Here is an 18533-nt window from a genome sequence, read left to right as displayed (position 1 = left end):
TTTTTTTTTTTTTTGTTGAAAATATGAAAAAATCACAGTCTTAAACATGACGACCATATACACAACTCATCTCTGTAAACTGTAGGCTAAAGCAGAGCCTTTGAGGGAGCACTCGGACTTTTATTGTGATAGGGCAGCGAGCTGTAGAGGAGGAGTGTCGGGAGCGCGCTCTGCTGTGGGCTCCTGTGGTTCTCTCCGCTTGACTGCTGCGGGAGCGTGAGCGCGCCCGGGCGGCTCCGTTAAGAAAAAAAAAAGGAAAAAGGCAGCAGCGATCAGTGTGACAGCTCAGAGCTGTCCACGTCAACACACCGAGCGAGCACGGCAGCAGCGGCAGCGATGGACTCCACGTCTCTGGTAAGCCTCTCCGCCGCTTCACCGGCTCGGGAAGCGACGCGTTCAGCGCCGGGATGAACAAGTGCTATGTGCGCGGCAGTTTCTGGACTGTTTTCGGACTGTTTTTATTAGCCTGTCGGACATTTGTTGCATTATGGCAGTTTTGGTGGTGGGCAATAGCTGGAGAGGAGGGGGAGACGGGGGGAGGAGGAGGGGCTGCAGACTGTTCAGAAACGTGAAACAGGTTGTATTTATTCCCGAATTCGTGAATGTGACTGTGATCCCGGCTGTGGTCGTCATGTTGTGTGATTGTGGACGCGCAGGCCTGATCTGAGCAGTGTTCCACATGCAGGCAGCGCGTCCAAAAGCCAGTTTTTTCCTTCTGTGCGTGTAAAAATAGTGCAGATTGTCTGCGCTGGTCACAGTGCGACAACTTATCAGGGTGTTAAGTTAACTCCATTACAATAGAGGGGTTGAGCCGCAGCTGTTATCCACTTATCCACAGCGAGTCCGGTGCAGAGCGCAACAGGACAGTATTGCCGTCGCCTGGAAGCCCAGGGTTCGGTTCCTGCAGGGACCACTTGTGGAAGAGCCACGATCCCGTCTGTGTCACGCATGAGGAGGAGTAGCGTGCGAGCGTGTGCTCAAGTCAAAGCGGATCCGTGCGTAAATGTCTGCTTGTGCACAGATCGGTTGACGTGTAGAGCAGAGTAGGTGCCACGTCCACCGTTCTCTCTCTCTCTCTCTCTCTCTCTCTCTCCCTCCTCGCTTGCCTCGCGCACCATTTATTCAGCCTCTCCCTCTCTCCCTCACTCTGTCTCTTCTCACATTTACTCCAGCTCTCTCTGTCAGCTGGCTCTTCAAACGTCTCTGTCTTTTTCACTCTTTCTCAGTGCTGCAAAGTAACTAAGTACATTTACTCATTTTCTTAAAAGTACTCCTCTTCACACTGCAGAGGGAAACGTTGTGCTCTTCACTCCACCACATGCATTTCCTGTATGCAACATAAAGTACTTTGCGTTGTAATATTCACATAGAAAACACATGATCAGCCTGTTGCTGTACTAATGCTTAAACTACCCGACATTGTAACACGTGTTTGGCTTGTGTATTTCCATTTTATATGGATGCTACTTCTTCTCCACCACATTTAACCGACAGCTGTAGCAACTAGTTCCTCCACAACCTGATATTTTCCGTACTGAACCTATGATCAGCTCATAGATGTGATACATGGTTATAGATTAAACTGTCCAGCTGGAGTTAAAACCTGCTCCACCTCAGCTCAGCTTATTGTGCTGAAAGTTGTATAACTGTATAACCACCATCACTGAGCTGATTTGCTGACTTTGAACTTGTTACGCTGAGATTTCACAATTATCAGTATCCTGCATTCACCACTTGTAGCCACAGTGGCCTTTCTTCAGAAAAGGTACATGGCGCTTGCTGATATGCAATTTTGAATGTGGAAGTTTTACTTTGTCGTCAACTCGCTGCTTCTGGTGAAGTAAATGATTTGAGTAGGCTTCTTCCACCGCGGCTCTTTCTCAATCTCCTGCCTGTCCTTTCACTTCTTTTGAGTTTTTTGGCACGTGTGTGTTGTTCTGCTTTCCTGCTGTCAGCTCTGTCTGTCTGCCTGTCTCTGTCTTCCTCCTCCCCCCCTCCCACTCCTCTCTTTCTGGGTGTATGTCTCTCTCTCTACAGGTGTCATTTGCATCAGTGGGCAATAATCCGCTTCTGATCACAGAAAATATTCCATTACAAGTGAAAGTTGTGCACTCAAAATCTTTCTTAAAGGTGTTTCATCAATTTAGTATTGCTTGTCCATAAAGTTGAGAGACTCTCAAGGGACAGATTAAAAAAAGAAGAGAAAAAAGAATCAAAATCTGTGCAGTAGGAGCTGAGATATCCAGACTCCCCAGAGTCAAGATCTAAAAACACTGAATCCTACTCTTCCCATAATGCAACTCAATGGGGTATTTTTTTTATGGGTATTAATGTCGGATTTCTGCTGTAATTTGTTTGTTTCCAAGCTCAAGTCAAGATAATCCTGACATGATGACATCATAAGGGCTTATTTTTGCAGTCTTTGAATCAAAGTGTGATTGGCGTGGATGAAAAATTAAAAGGTGTGTAGCCTAATCGAATATCAAAAATTAATTCAACAACAAAAAAAACATTTCAAACCGATCAGAGATCAGTGTGTTATTCAGATAAAAAGGTGCCGCTACAAACAAAATCCAGCAGGATCTGTTTTTTTGATGCCGTATAATGATTTGACCTGTCTCAGATCTTCATCAGGCTCAAAACTTTTCCTCAAGCTTCTCATTATATGCAAATCTCAAAGCAGTGCCAATAAGCAACAGCTGAAGGCCGTTGGCTGAAGCCTACGACAGCTGGGTAGTCGTATTCAGACAACAACAAAGTAATCATCATCTACAGGTGACAACAGGCGGAAAGCAAAGCGACTTTAAAGCTCAGACCTCACATCAAGTAACGTTCAGTGCTCCCTTTAATGAGCAATACATTTACATATTTTCTGCTACGATTCAGTATAACAGAAGAATAAAGCTCCCAATTCATAAATCACCAACATTAATTGCCTTGATTAAAAAAAACAGGACAAAAGCAACTAGATGTCAAGACTGATTGGACTTGGTTTTGAACCAGATGTGAGGATTCTCCAGTTTTTCATGTTTAACCACTATGCTGCATTCATGTACTGATGGGAAAATCAGCAATCTGTCACTTAAGTCATCTGGTACAAAACATTTTATTCATGCAAATTTTTTTTAGAAAATCCATCCCAAAGGTCGAATATCAAAGAAATAAAACAGTTGAGTCAGTTCTTTTATTTTACAGTCCAATAGCCTACCCGAGCAGAAAGTTTGCAGTAAAAGGGCATTCTGGGAAATACACATATTTGTTTTCTTACTGAGAGTTAGAGGAGACGCTCGATACCACTCTCGTATCTGTCCCGTAAATGCTAACAGCTGGAAAGCACAAAGACTGGAAACTGTTAGCCTGCCTCTTTCCAAAGGGAACAAAATCCACCTCCCAACATTTCTAAAGCTCGCTAATTAACATGTTGTATCTTGTCTGCGTAATCTGTTCAAAAATCAAAGTGTAAAAAATGACTTTTGGCTGTTTTACCCTGTTCCAGTCTCTGTGCTTAACGACGCTAACGGCTGCTGGCTCCAGCTACGCATTTAACTGCTGGAAAGAAAACAAATGAGCGTAATCTTCAAAATGTCAAACTGTTCTTTAAAGACATTCATCCTGCTCCATTCCCTCTGGACGAACAACGCTTCTTCCTCTTTTGTGTAAATCCTTTGAGTGTATTCTTTGTTGCGTCCAAGCCTGTGCCAAATTTAGACTTCAGTTAGTTTTAAGAGAGATCATAAAGCTTGCTGGAAAGTAAGGTTTTCCTCTAATATATAGACTTTTTGAAAAATACAATAACAGTTAGTCATCTGGTTGTGTTTAGCAGAACAGATGGAAGCGAAAATGTCAGCCTGAAAGTCTTTTTTTACATCCTATAATATGCTTTTCATTGTCATTGTTTGAAAAACTGAAAGAGGTCTCGGCTACTGTCTGTTATCCTTTTTTACAGCATGAGCTAAGTGCCTAGAATGTCCTCTCTCCATAACGTGGTAAAAATCCAAAAGTTATTCAAAATTGCAGTTTAGACAAATGCCAAGTCCGAATTGTAAGAAGCTTTGATGTTGTTTTTAGCGAACTGTCTCTAGACATCCAAATTGGTCCTCCGGTTTTGTCTGAGTCCGTGACCTACTTAGAAACATGCACACTAGAGAAAATCATTATGTTTAAACCAAGCAGCCAATTTTTACATTGTTCTGTTGAGCCAGACTTCATTAAGATGTTGATCTCAAATAAACCACTGTGGTGATTAGGTGAGTTTATCGTGGTGTGTAAAGAGCTGCGGGACAGGGCAGGACCAGGAATCAGCAGCCAGCTGTTTGGAGGCTACAGGAAGTGTTTTACCACACCACAGCAACTAGTTCTCACATGGGATTAGTTACACCTACTAACCATAATTGTTGCAAAACTGCCTGAACCAACTAGCAAAACTAATGTGCTATTATACAAACCATTCAGGTGAAACGTAAAACATGTTATATGGAATATGGTCGACATATCTAACTGAAGTGCATGATCATGTGAAATGAAGAGTTTAAGTATGAGAGCACATGAGAGACCACATGTAAAAACTTGGAAAAGCAGTTCTGAAATCTACCATAGCTTAAAGTTCAGCCAATGGCAGCCCAGTATCTTGCTTGAGACTGTACGTTTGAGGTGGCTCATGCGACTACATCTTCCTCCTCCCAGTACTGGAAGCAGATTGTAAGTTCCTGGTCTAAGTTCTGTGATACACTCTGACTGTGAATCTATGCTAGTCAGTGCATAACAGAACTTTGTCCCGGGTCTGAAAACTCTTCGCGGGGACGAATGGACGGTCGGATGGAAAAATGAATAAATGTCATTTGGTCATTTCCACATGTGCAAAACAAACCTGTATGAACAATCAGAATGAAACCAAATGAAACTCTGCAGAGATAGAACAAGCTGTGAGTGCAGCCTGGGGTCGAACGTAGGAAGTGTTTGGACTGGGTGTGTGTGGATGTGTGGCGCAGAGTGAATGTAAAGCAGGGTGTTGCTAGAAAAGCTGGCTCTGTCCGGATAGTAAAGGTTGATACGACACACTAGCCAGATGTGGGAGAAATGGCTTTGACTGTAGCTGTGGCTTTATGAAGTGGACCTCTCCCAGTCCTAGATGTTTCCCTGAGGTGACTCAGCAAAGCTAAAATATTTAAGACGTTCTTTCTGTTTATTGTTGCAGGAACCTTCCCTCTACACAGTGAAAGCTGTTTTCATACTTGACAATGATGGCAACAGACTTCTGTCCAAGGTAAAGTTAAAGGACCGTACCAGGGATGTCACATTTAGCCTATTGGCTGCACAGTACCTTCATCTTACTGCACTTACTAGGATTTTTCATTGCACTCCTTGTCAGATGCATGATGGACCATTTTAAATGATCAAATCAGTGCAGCACATCCATAGATATCATGTCTGTTATTCCATGGGTTCTATTTCCTTGTCAAAACCTGGAGCCGACATTTCCCAGAATGCAACTTGACTGTAGCCTTGAGCCATTGGTAAACTCACTTCTTTCTAACTCCACACCCCGAGAATGTTTTTCATTTTCAAACCCAACCGACTGTGACTCAAGTGACATCACTTGAGGCAGTTTATCAGACTTCACACAGCTGCCTCTGAAGCCCCAAAAGTCTTTATAAAACCCAACACCTGTAACAGCCTTTAGTGTGTAAAATCAGCGGCGCTCCCTTTAGTCCAGGTCTGATCCGGCTGTAGGAGAGTGAGCAGTGAGGCCGACATCAGTGAGATTATAGTCAGAGAAGGGTTTGTTGTGTCTGTAGTACCCAGATCTACACCACCCACCCAAATTATAAAGAGTAAATCTGGATTACATCCTGCATGGTTTCCTGTTTAATCCCTTATGTGTGTGAAGGCACTTTGAATGCAGGAAGGGAATAGCAGATTCCACCACTGACAATACAAACAAAATGTAAATTCATGGAATGACTATTGCTGATAGGATGCAGACTACAAATAGTTACAAAACTCAAAAAAGTGTTTTATTTTATGATAATTGTAAAGATTATAACTTGCAAACTACAACATGCAAAACTGCTGGTATGGTCCCATGGTACGTTTATAGGAAACTGTATGCTCACCTGCCTACAGCACCATCTGTTCTTATATGTTGAGCATCAGTAGCCTCAAAGGGCATGAAACCCGTACCCCAGCAGGGTTAGTGCCCAAGTTCATCCACTGTTTCCCGTCCTGTGTGTGTCTGTTTCAGTACTATGACCGTGAGCTGTACCCCTCCATGAAGGACCAGAAGAACTTTGAGAAGAATGTTTTCAACAAGACGCACAAAGCCGACAGTGAGTTCCTCTGTGTTTGTGTGCGTCCTTCTGTCGGCTGGACGTGGCCCTCCCTCTGCATTGTGCCGCACACTCACACACGTCTCCGGTGTCATCTGTCACGCATTCTGCCGTCTAGCAGCCCAACGCTTGTACATGATACCAGCCTGAAGCTTTTCTTACAATAGCTGGGCTGCTTCTATGGAGCCAAACCATGCTGTACCATGTTAGTGCCAAACTGTGGTGACTTTGGATTTTCTACTAACTTTTTACTAACCAGCAGTTATTCGTCTGTTCAGAGAAACATGATGGATGTGTTTCAAATGTAATTTTGAGGAGAAGCAGGATTCTGAGTTTCATGTGGCTGACACCTGAGTCTCTGCCCTGTTCTCCTTATCACACAGCCAGTATATTCCTGCTTTTGTTCTAAACTCCTCCTTCATTCCTCCTTTTCTCCTCTTCTTTCTTCTCTCTCTTCTCCCATGTCATGCTATATCCCCTCACCTTCCCTCCCACCTCATCCTCTCTTTGTCCTGCTCTTCCCTTCCTTAAAGCATCCCTTCACTCCCTCACCTTTCCTTGTCTCCTTCCCTCCCTCCGTCCTCCAACCTCTGCTCCCTTTCTTTTTTCTTCTCTCCTCCTGGCCTTTCTTTATCCCCGTCTGTCCCTCTTCCTCAGCCTCTCTCCTCCCTCCTTTCCCCTTCCCCATTCATCAATTTTTCCTATTTCTTTCATCATCTTTTTCTCTTTTCTGCTTATTTGTTTCCACATCTTTTTTTCTTCTTTTCCTCTAACGTCCCCAAAGGAATGAAGCGTGCTATAACTCTTTGTCATTGTTTACTGGCTGTTGTTCCATTCAGTGTACCTTTGGATTCTGTCTTTAGAAGGGAAATAAAATAAATAAAGTCATTATGTGAATAAAAGAGAGGTAAGCCTGTCCTTCCTTTTATCCCTAACCCATCCGTCTCCTCCTTCTCTCTGTAGATGAGATAGCTTTCCTGGAGGGGATGACCATTGTCTATAAGAGCAGTATTGATCTCTTCTTCTATGTGGTGGGAAGCGCTCAGGAGAACGAGGTAGGGTAAATTTAGCTTTCTCTGCCAAAACAATAACTTTTACAGAAAATTATCAAATAAATAAAATAAAATGAAGCAGCTGATCACTAGTTTTCAGCAAACACTCCAACTGGAGGAAATAGTGTGTTTGCTGGGGAGTATTCTCAGCGGGGGATTAAACAATTTTAACGTTTAAAACACTGCTTAAAATTTACAAGATGCATGAATTGAGCATGAAATCCACTATGTGAAGAACTGGGGTCCAAATTAAGAGCTACCTATAATGTCATCACTTAATATCCACAATCCATGCTGAAAGCCCATTAAAACCCCTCAATATACTGAAGTCCTTTATTAATCTTTAATTAATTTATCCCAAATTGGGAGTAAACCTTTTAAATATGCTTTAAACTTGGTCAGAAAAGTTGTTAACTAATGCCTGGAGGCTTGTTTTTACCTGTACAGGTGGCATTTATAAACCTGTGAGCGATCAAACAGCTGCCTGAGGATCTTGAAGTTGCAGTTAGTCCAGCAGTTTGATTCACTGAGCTCTTCCTACATGAGATTAGGGGAACTGAAAATGTGACTTAAAGTAGCCCGACAGTGATTCTAAATGCAGCTCAAAGAGAAAAGTGTTGGGGCTTTTCTAGCCCGCAAAAACACCTCGAAGCAGCTTCATCTATGTAGGCATTCTTAAAGGCAGCTTTTTTCACCAGAAACCTAAAACTACCTGCACAACAGCAGACAGACATGGTTACAGTGCCGAGCTGGTGAACATTTTTGCAGCATTTAGCAGCTAAATACAGATATCTCCCTCAGGAGTTGGTGCAGACCAAAATAGAGCTACAAGGATTGCGAGTATTAGACTTGAATTCCTTAAGTGCACAGAAACAAGACTGTCTGTGTTGGTATGTAAAAAGGCAATTATTTGCTAGCATGTTAGCCATCTTAATTAATTATTTTAGGTTGTTCTTGAACTTTGCACACACAAACGTTACAAATCAAGAGCTACTATCTCAAACTGCCTCCTCCCGTTTCTTGTTTTTTTGCTTTTTCCTGTCTAGTTAATGCTGATGTCAGTGCTGAACTGCCTGTTTGAGTCCCTCAGTCAGATCCTCAGGTACGTTTTCTCACAGAGTCGAATGGAGGCGAATGAATGAGTGAGTGAATGCATTCCTGAAGGATAGAAAATAGGGCAGCCCTTACACAGACACTCTTGCTCTCCAGAATGCCTCTCAATGAAAAATGCTCTCTGATATGTGACAGCATCAGTTGTGTGTGTTGTGACATTGACATGTTCTCCATGCACATGCACTATCATGATATTAAAGCATTCTAATGTATCTAATCTCCACAGTGGCACTGCCATCCCTCCACCAGAGCCTCTCAGAGAGATAATCAGTCTTGGTGTCGATTTTCCTGAACTGATTTTTTTACCAGCAAGGCAGCTGAATGACGACACGATGACACCTAGTCCTCATTTTTAGACATTTATTTAACATTTTAGAAAGCGCCTCGATTAGTTTTCAAAGCTGTCTGTGTGTGTCAGCGTGTTGCACACCAGGATCCCTCACTGTTGACTGCAACATTATCAGCCAAACAGCGGCTAATGTGGTTGCTATGGGAACCGATGCAGTAGTAATGCAGAGTGTGAGCGACAGAGACATGGAGAGATTATATTATTATAGAGTATGAAAGAGTATGAGGCTATTCTAAGTTGCACAGTGCAATATGCAAATGTCCCAAATTGAGCTGAACAGTGTAAAATGAGAGAAGCTGCTGAAGGCTGTGTGTATTTGAAACTTGCTCTCTGTGCAGACCTGTTCATAATGTTTGACCAGTCGCGACCACATAGTATATTCTTTACATATTCTTAAACACATGTCACTGCGTCCTGCCTATCAGACCCGTTAAATTAGAATCTCAATTTGAATAGAGTTTAATTCATAGAGGACATGATGAATTGACTGATACTAAAGGAACAGTTTGACAGTTTGGCTTTCTGAGAGTGACTTGAGTAGATCGATATCACTGTCTTGTCTTGTCTGTGTTGTATGTATGGCTAGCCAGGCTAGCTTTTTCCCTTTGTTTCCAGTCTTTATGCTAAGCTAACCGTCTCCTGTTCTAAAGGATCGATCTTCTCATCTAATTTGTAACAAGAAAGCAAATAACAACATTTCCCCAAATGTCAAAATTGTTCCTTTGGCTAATTATAGTGTTTTTTTCTGCAGGAAAAATGTGGAGCGTAGGTGTTTACTGGACAACATGGAGGGAGTGTTCCTGGTTGTGGATGAAATCATCGATGGAGGGTAAGAGAGAAATTATGTCAGAGGTCAGATTTAAAGAACAACATGTGCAATTTTATCCATCAATAAAATCAACTGCAACACAAACCTTTTATTTACTGTCCGTTCCAACTAGCCAACATTTGAGCTAGCTTACAGTTACTCTAAATGTTGATGAATCTGTCATTCATTTTTTGGAATAATCGTTTTGTCTCAGAAAATAAGCCCATAAATACTCCCAGTCCTGCTTGTGCTGTTTAGTTCTGATTGGTTGCTTTATTCTGTTGCCAGGGTTATTCTAGAGAGTGACCCCCAGCAGGTCCTACAGAAGGTCAACTACAGGGTAAGATGACTGTCAGTCATTTTCAATTCATATCAGTTTATTTACTGATTTGAATCATTGGACTATGAAATGGAAAAGAAATGTTGTATTGTAAAAACATAGAGCAGCTGTTTGGCCAGTTGAGGAAGACCACATTAAGATTCCTACTGTAGCCTCCCACAGCTTTTCTCATCAGCTTCTTGCCGACTCTTACCTGCTTCACCTCTCTCTCTCTCCCTCTCTCTGTCTCTCTTCTCTTGATTGATGTCAGCTAATGTCAGAGGCAGCCTATGGCTTCGTCCTGTTTGATTACATCACTGGTAACCTAGAGGGACAAACAGACAAGAGCCAGCTGCTGTAGACAGACAGACAGACAGACAGACAGAGGGTGAGAGACAGAGAGAGAGCAAGAGAAAGACAGTGAAGTGGAGAGAGAGAGAGAGAATGAATGATAGAGAGAGAGAGAGAGAGATGGAGGCAGTGAAGGGACGAAGGAGGGACGGGCGAGACAGATGAGGTAAATTCATGGTGAGAGTGCATGCTGACTAACAGAGAGCAAGTGAGAGTGAGGCTGGCATTTCTCTACGTTTGAAAACTTTGATCTGCTGGTGTCACGTGAGGAAAAGTCAGAGGATCACCAAACCCATTCTGCTCTGTCCTCTGAGGATCATGATTGTCTGCAAAACATCATGGCGATCCCTTCAGTTCTTTTCAATTTGGATGAAACAGGTGGACAGACCAACAGACCAACCATTAGAGCCTCGCCACTAGCATAGCTTTAAATCCTAATACGAGTTGTGATTGGCTGAGCTGTTAACAAACGCGCTTTGAATGTCACTGATCCACAGTATGTAATGGTGTGTCTACAGAGCTAATGGTGTTTGCACTGCTCGGCTTTTGTATTGTGTGTGTGTGTGTGTGTGTGTGTGTGTGTGCGTGTGTGTGCGTGTGTGTCAAGTACTTTGCACAAATTTTCCATTTTTCCAATCCCACAATGATGTCATTTTGTTTTACAGGCGGATGAAAACCCATTATCTGAACAAAGCGTGGCCCAGGTAACACACACACACACACACACACACACACATATGCTGATAGAGCTGTACAAACATGCATATGAATGAATGACACATGATAAGTGCACTTACACACGCACATAGACACGCAAATACACACATGTACAGAAAGACATACATAGCAATACTTTATGTACCTTTTGTTTCGCAGGAACATCGTCTGCTGCGATACTTAACTAAAGTGGAAATGCACGGCCGTGCTAGCCGTTTCGCCCTGTTTCTAGTCTTCCAGGCGCTGAGCTAAGCTAACTGGCTGCTGGCCCCGGCCGCATATTCACAGTAGAGACAGGAGAACAGTATCAATCCTCTCATCTAACTCTCAGCAAGAAAGCAAATAAGCATGTTTCCTGTTCAACTTTACTTTAATCCAGTATCTACGCCGGACGGGGGAGTGTCAGGCCTCGCGTGGCCCGATCTGAACTGAGAGAGTCTAGTTTTGTCTTGCTTGTAATGTGAACAGGAAGTTGAGACCAAAGCAGAACGGGAACAAACTAAATGGGTGCATTCAGTCACTACTGATGAAATGGTGACATAAACTCACAGATGAATGCAGATACAGTCTGGCTGCGAACACCACGCGTTCACGTCTTCTCTGCACCGTTACTAACATGTAAACCTTGCTCCTCTCTGACACCATTAGCTTACAGTCTGGCAGACGCCCTGTTTAATCAGAGAAACACGCCCACCTCGTGGCAGAAAGCTGATTGATCTCTGACAGAGTGATCGGTAGCAGGTTGACATTCTGGCTGCTGATTCAACAGGCTGCATGCTAATGCTTTAGCTCACCACGCGTGCTAAGGCAGCAGCTAGCCTGGCTTCGTCTCCAGTGCACCAGCCAGCACTAATAGGCTCAGCTGTGAATGAATGGATTGATGGATAAATAAATGGATAGTTGGCAATTAAGATCCTGTAAAGCGCTCTGTAAGTACTGAGCAGATGGAAACTCTGTCATTGATCAGAGCGCTGTTTAGCCATAAACACTTAATCCAGTTTGATAGCATTCCATCACTGAAACAGTGCTGGTCATTTCCATCATTTTCTCTGATATGCTTTCTTCTGTCTTTAACTGCTGTCATGTCTTTCTGCTTGTGTGCAGCAACATGTGTGTGGACATGTTCCTGTGCTTGCTTGCTTGTAGAGGAGTGTTTTTTTTATATATGTGTGTGTGTGTGTGTGTGTGTGTGTGTACTCATGCCCTAAGCTTTTCTTTTTCTGTTGCTGTGACCCTGACAGCACATAACAGAGAAACTGGCTCTCACCACTAACGTAAGTCTCTACTAACTTCACCACAGCCTTACACCGCACTAAAAAGCTTTTTCTACTGTTTCACTGCACACCACACGCTGTGATAACACTCTGCCATAACATTACATAATCAATGCTGCACTGCCTGTCAAAGGTATTTGAACTGTTTAAAGGTCAGGGGAATTTTTAGAGCTGCATTTCTTCCACAATTGTGTACGTGTCACACAAAACGTCAAATAAAAGCTGCAAATACGAAAGTGCATTTTTATTACGCAAAGAACTCACTTGGTTTATATTCTTATGTCCAGTTTTACCTCACTTCTAAAATTAGGCTGACGTGAAATTGGGAATTTGGTTTTGGAGGTCAGGACCCAAGGTTGAGAGAAGGTCGTGAATCCCTGCTATAGGCTGGGCTAAAACACATGGTCTCCACAGGGATGATGAAGTCTGATGCATCATACAGTCTCAGTGGTGCATATGTGCAAGTTTTTGCGATATACCCACCTCTGGGCAAGGGGATTTACCATATACCTTATAGAAGAATTGGATGAATTTGGGTGCAAGTCAGGTCAGCACCTATCAATATTTTGGTCAGGTTTTTGAGTCAGTATTTTTAGATAAGTCATCCACACACAGGACTCAAATATAGAGCATGATAAAACACTACACTCATATCTTGAACCCTCCAGATCCTAAAAATAGCTGAGTTACGTATCAGTGCACACCTTCCAGAGTACGGCTGCAGCCAGTCGTCGTACAGTCTTGAATGTAATCTGTGGTTTTTGCTGAGCAATGGCGTCTGATGTTCCCTGACTTTCGTCTGGAAGGCAGTGCCTCCTCCCAGGCGACACAAGTACCCCGGAAAAATCACAGAATCCGCACAGTAGTACTGCCTTAAAGACAAACTCTGGAGAATAAATGGCCCTTGCTTGCTGCCGTTCCATATACTTTATTTATATAAAAAAATATGTAAAATATATATAACCTTTATATATAAAATGGATGAGGCACATTTCTTAAACCTTGTCAACAGACAAAGACTGGCAGTGATGACACTGATGACGGTTGTGAGCTTGAGGGAGAATCATCTCCAGGAGATGAAGAGACAGACAAAATAATGACATTAACCAGTGGCTATGGCACTGTGGAGGCTTGTTGAGCAGAGGTGGAGTTACTATTCAGATCCTTTACTTAGTTAAAGCAGCAATGATGCAAAATACTCCTAAGTACACTTAAAGGATAACTTTCGTTTTTTACAACCTGGACCTTATTTGTAGCATTAAATACGACCATTTACTCACCCAGACAACGTTGGTGGCATTTGGAGTCGTTTTGAAGAAATTAGCCCCAGAGGAGCGGCGCGTATATCCGTATAATGCGAGTACTCGGGGCATCCATGCGCAGCCTCTATAAACGCATAATCTGCGGCGAAACTCGTTCATATTCCAATATTTTGTTATGATATGCTGGTGCTATTCCCCTCTGAGCCCGTGGTGGCATGTTATCAATATCCAGCGTCTCTAGACAACTACCTCTGATGTGGATGATGTCATTACCGAACGCCGCGCGCTGTGAGCAGCCAGCCACAACACGGCTGACTCTGTGGCGGTCGGCTACGAATACGCAATAACGAACCATAGCTGTGCCAAACTACAGCTAAACTAGCCGACCGCAGGCTCAGAGGGGAATAGCACCAGCATATCATAACAAAATATTGGAATACGAACGAGTTTCGCCGCAGATTATGCGTTTATAGAGGCTGCGCATGGATGCCCCGAGTACTCGCATTATACGGATATACGCGCCGCTCCTCTGGGGCTAATTTCTTCAAAACGACTCCAAATGCCACCAAAGTTGTCTGGGTGAGTAAATGGTCGTATTTAATGCTACAAATAAAGTCCAGGTTGTAAAAAACGAAACTTATCCTTTAATGCAGACAGATGCCCCCTGTGAGTGCTATACTGTTATCTCTCGTGATCATCGTGTTTTTTGTGTAAAATCTTAACCTGTAAAGTAACTCTAAAGCTGTCAGATAGTGGAGCACAAAGCACAATCGTAGTGTCTTTATCATTTTCTATTTATATTTTTAGACATTATAAGGAATTATGTATGAATGTAAACAAAGCAAAATATGTTTAATATCTTAGATTCGTCACACAGGCGCCCTGATGACAGCTTTGCACACTGTTGGCATTATCTTAATCAGCTGGAATGCTTGTCCAACAGTCCTGAAGGAGTTCCTTATATGCTGAGCACATTTTCCTTCACCCTGTGGTCCAACTCATCCCAAGCCATCCCAGTTGGGTTTAGGTCAGGCGTATGAATTTTTATTGAACTTGGATGAGGGTAAGGCTTCATGCTGTGGTGCCATTGTTTTCCAGCTAATAGGTCCCACATATATCATCTGCAGGCATCTATTTGCAAAAAAAATATTTGTGGGGAGATTAAAACCTTCAGTGTGTTCAAACTTGTATTACTCATTGGCAGCAGCACTTGCAGTGATTGCTGGGGGTAAAAGTACAGAGTGTTACCATTCAAAAGAGACCAAAACCTTGCATTTACTCTAACTGGTTCAAGAACAGCTCTCAGTTGACTTTGGGTGTGCCTTGGATAGGCGTTTCAGGCTCATTTTACATGTTTAAGATAATGATGACAGTGTGCAAAGCTGTCCACAACGTGGGAAATACTTAAAAAGCCATTGAATGACAAGGTGTGTCCAGACGTTTGATTGTTCCTGTACTTTGTGACATTCCACCACTGACGTTGATCGATACCGTCCAGCCGCTGTTACCTCAGCAGGAACTGAGAGTCTGTCCTCTGTGTTCTCATGTGTGAAAATAGCAGCAGTTGATTTAAAGTCAAATTAAATACACAGCTCACAGAGGCTCTGCTCTGCTACTGTACGGTGCAGCACAGTATGCAGTCAAATAACATTACAAAGTACTGCCTAATCTCTATTGAGTACATATCTACATATTAAGCTGTAACAAACATGCCTCGATGGGTGAAGCACTGCATATTATAGCCAGCAATGCTATATACTACAATGCAGTATATACCTGTTATACAGTAAGTAAGATGAAAGCAGCAGTTGAACTTTGTGTGGGCCTGACCTGACTGCATTTCCCAAGATCCCACCCTGCAGTGAATATTAGCTGAGCTCCATGTGCCCCCTGTTGTTAAAATAAGGAACAACACCCTCAGTGATGACGTCTTGATTGAGGTGGAGGGATTGAGCACGTCAGTGGAAACTGGTGTCGTTCCTGAAAAGACCAAGCAGACAAAAACATGTTCAAATTCAGTCCGACCCGTATTTCCTGAGCTTTTAATAAACATGTTAGAGCTCCTTTCTGCTTTTTCTATAGAAATATGTTTTACTATTTTCTAAAACCCATAGCAAATATTTGCCAAAGTGAATTATTGAAAGCACTCTATTGTTGGAAATATGCTGCACTTTCACAGTAATTAATCCAGGCCTGTGTTTTTATGGTGTAACAGCAGGCCATGACTAGTTGAATGAATAGTTATGGCTCAGTTGTCTGACCGTGGGCTCAGTCTGACCTCTAGTGGCTGAATACGGGTACTGCGACACTGTACAAGTTCTTTAAGCAAACAAAGGAAACAAACTAATATGTTCAGTTTTTCTGTCTTTTCTCTCACTTGAGCTGAACATGAATTTGCATCAAACAGGAAGTAGGTTTTTATTGTTGAACTGTACATAATGACTGTGTCATAATGATGACATGTACAGTTAATGAGGTATTATGTGTAATGTAATCCATTAAAGTCCCATTGAGTGCAGTTGTGTTTATAATGCAGTTCATGTATACCTACACAAACTCCATTCACTAGTGCACACTGACCTATTGTACAGTGCAAAAGGTTGTACACTGTAATGCATTAGAACCTGTGTTGAAGTTTCCATTCACTCCCATCACACCCATAACAACACAACATAAGTGTTAATGTTTTGTAGTTTTGACTTCTTCTTGCTTTTCTGTTTTTACTTCATTACTTCATATTCCATTTACTTTTGTGTGCTTTCTTCATGTTTTCCAGGTTCTGCAGTCAGCCAAGGAGCAGATCAAATGGTCCATACTGAAATGACTTGGACCAGACAAATTTAGGATTCTCGAGCAAGAGAGAGAGAGAGTCGTCTCTAGTCCCAAAGCTATTTTTTTTATAGTAACAGACTAAAGGGAAGGTCACTACAAGCCTGTTGGCCAAAAGGCTGCTTTATATCGCAATTAACCAGCCTGTAATAGGACTCTGTTTCTATGTGTGATGGTATTTTGTTACACTATGTTTGACATGTAATTAATTTATTTGGTTGGGGAGTGAAGTTAGTCCACATCCATGTAGCGGTATCATTAACAGGCCAAATAACACTGAAATGAAAAGTAAAGACTTGTATCTCAAGTCCCAACTGTGCCTCTGTATGAGACTGAGTGCTTATTAAGTACCATCCTAATCAATGGAAAATACAGGAAGCCTGATTAGTGATCAGTGATCTGTTACTTTTATTTTGGTGGAGCAGGATCTTCCACTCTCATTTACTCAAAACAGAGTATGACAGTCAGATTTATTTGTTGTCTTGCTGTTTTGCATATTGTCGATATATTAAATTCAAAAATGTTACTGTTTTATACATGAAGGTCTTTTCCCCAAAATGTTACATAATTATTTTGGAAAAATCTTCTCTGGTCGTTAGCTGTTACCCTCTGTGAGTTAGTGTGGAAGGTGTTTTCTCTAATCAGTCTGAGGCTCATCTGGAAATAGACAAGAAGGAAACACTACTGCAGCAAATATCTGTAAATTCAAGCTAAAAAAGCTGAATATCACAGCACATGAAAACGGTTTTCTCCTTTGAACCATGTAGCCATAAATTCACACACGCAGTGACGTCATTTCTGCACTGAATGGCTCATTTTGATGAAAGTCGTTGTGTTCCTTGAACGACACAAATGTGGAAAAGAATGTAATGATGCTCTGACACTAAACAAATGTCAGCACTGTGTTAGAGGCAATATGTTACAGTTTCACTGTCACTTAAACCTCTATCTTCCTTAAAATGCATTCCCCTCAAGAAGGAAAAGAAATATCTGCACATATACATCTTGAAATGAGACACCGCTCTTAATGTTGTGGCCAGAGTTCTCAAGAATAACGCCTATTTTCTCAGAGTTAAATATGTTCAGAGATATTAAATATTTTCGTAGTTGAAAAGATGAAAAAAAGCCAAAGACAAAGTAATTATTTTGTTTACATTTGGATGTTGTTGAAACAAACTGCCATTTTGTCTGATTTGGACATTTGTCCATTGTGAGACTGAAAATAAAACTGTATATTTGTGCTGATTCAAAGTATCTTCTTATTCCTGAACGTATTCTTCATTATTTAATGCTTCTGTTGTTTTTGTTTATTTCTTCGTTTTATTATTAAACAAGAGTTTTCTGCTAAAATGTAGTAAACCGAGCATCAATATCACAGGTACCCTTCACTTGGCCTCTGTGCGTCTGTCATCCAATCACCGGGCAGATCTGCCATCCTAATGAATAGACATAAGCTCCACAGCCGTGGGTGTGGTTACAGATGTCATTGGTAGAAGCCAAGTGACGTCAGGAGACATGTGCCCGGACTCCCCAGCCAATGGTTCGTTCTGGTTTTATTCAAGCAAGGTGATTGGTTGGCTGCCTTATTCTTCTGCAACCAATCCCTAAACATCCTCAAATCCATGAAATCAGATGAGACAATAAAACTTTAAAACGGAGCAGCAGAGATAAGAACAGTGGATGCAGGTTAGATTGATTTATTTATCATTGAAACTTTCAATTAATTGAATTTCATACAATTAGTACCATTTCACAGTCTCGTATTGATTAGAAATTAGTTTGGCTGATTACGAGAAAACGAAAATATATTGAGTGCTAAAACATAACATGTAGGTCTCGAATTAATTGTTTTACATGAAATGATCTCTATTCCCCACTTCAATCTTAGTTTCAAAGTGGGAGTTCTGGCGGTTTCATTCAGTTTGTATGTCTGATGGTAAAAAAGTAACTTATAAAATAGGCGATGCTGTGCGGTGCCTTTATGAAAACTTATATGGACATTTATTATTTATTTGATTTGAGCAGCTCTTCTTTACGTGTGGTGTCAGGCAGTGTAGGCATTTCATTTCATGTTAAATAAACATTTGGAAGAGAAATACTCGACTAAGAAACTCAAAACGTCCAGTTATCTAA

General features: G+C 41.9%; 1 protein-coding gene across 3 annotated transcripts; it reads left to right on the top strand.

The window, feature by feature from the left end:
- Nucleotides 1-276: 276 nt before the first annotated feature.
- Nucleotides 277-17664, top strand: copz2 (COPI coat complex subunit zeta 2). Of its 3 annotated transcripts, XM_041957021.1 has the most exons (10): nucleotides 277-354; nucleotides 5195-5263; nucleotides 6242-6326; nucleotides 7290-7381; nucleotides 8425-8480; nucleotides 9592-9669; nucleotides 9937-9988; nucleotides 10984-11022; nucleotides 12277-12309; nucleotides 16348-17664. In XM_041957021.1, the coding sequence occupies exons 1-10, from the start codon at nucleotides 337-339 to the stop codon at nucleotides 16393-16395; spliced, it is 570 nt and encodes a 189-aa protein (XP_041812955.1). In that variant the 5' UTR covers nucleotides 277-336; the 3' UTR covers nucleotides 16396-17664. The 3 variants fall into 3 exon arrangements, with proteins under 3 accessions (XP_041812955.1, XP_041812956.1, XP_041812954.1); XM_041957022.1 differs by lacking the exon at nucleotides 12277-12309; XM_041957020.1 differs by lacking the exons at nucleotides 12277-12309; nucleotides 16348-17664 and adding an exon at nucleotides 11195-12246.
- The last annotated feature ends 869 nt before the right edge of the window (nucleotides 17665-18533 follow it).

Source organism: Chelmon rostratus, chromosome 17, assembly GCF_017976325.1.
Source record: "Chelmon rostratus isolate fCheRos1 chromosome 17, fCheRos1.pri, whole genome shotgun sequence".
Taxonomy (NCBI): Eukaryota; Metazoa; Chordata; class Actinopteri; order Chaetodontiformes; family Chaetodontidae; genus Chelmon; species Chelmon rostratus.
This window is presented reverse-complemented; position numbering and strand designations above follow the sequence as displayed.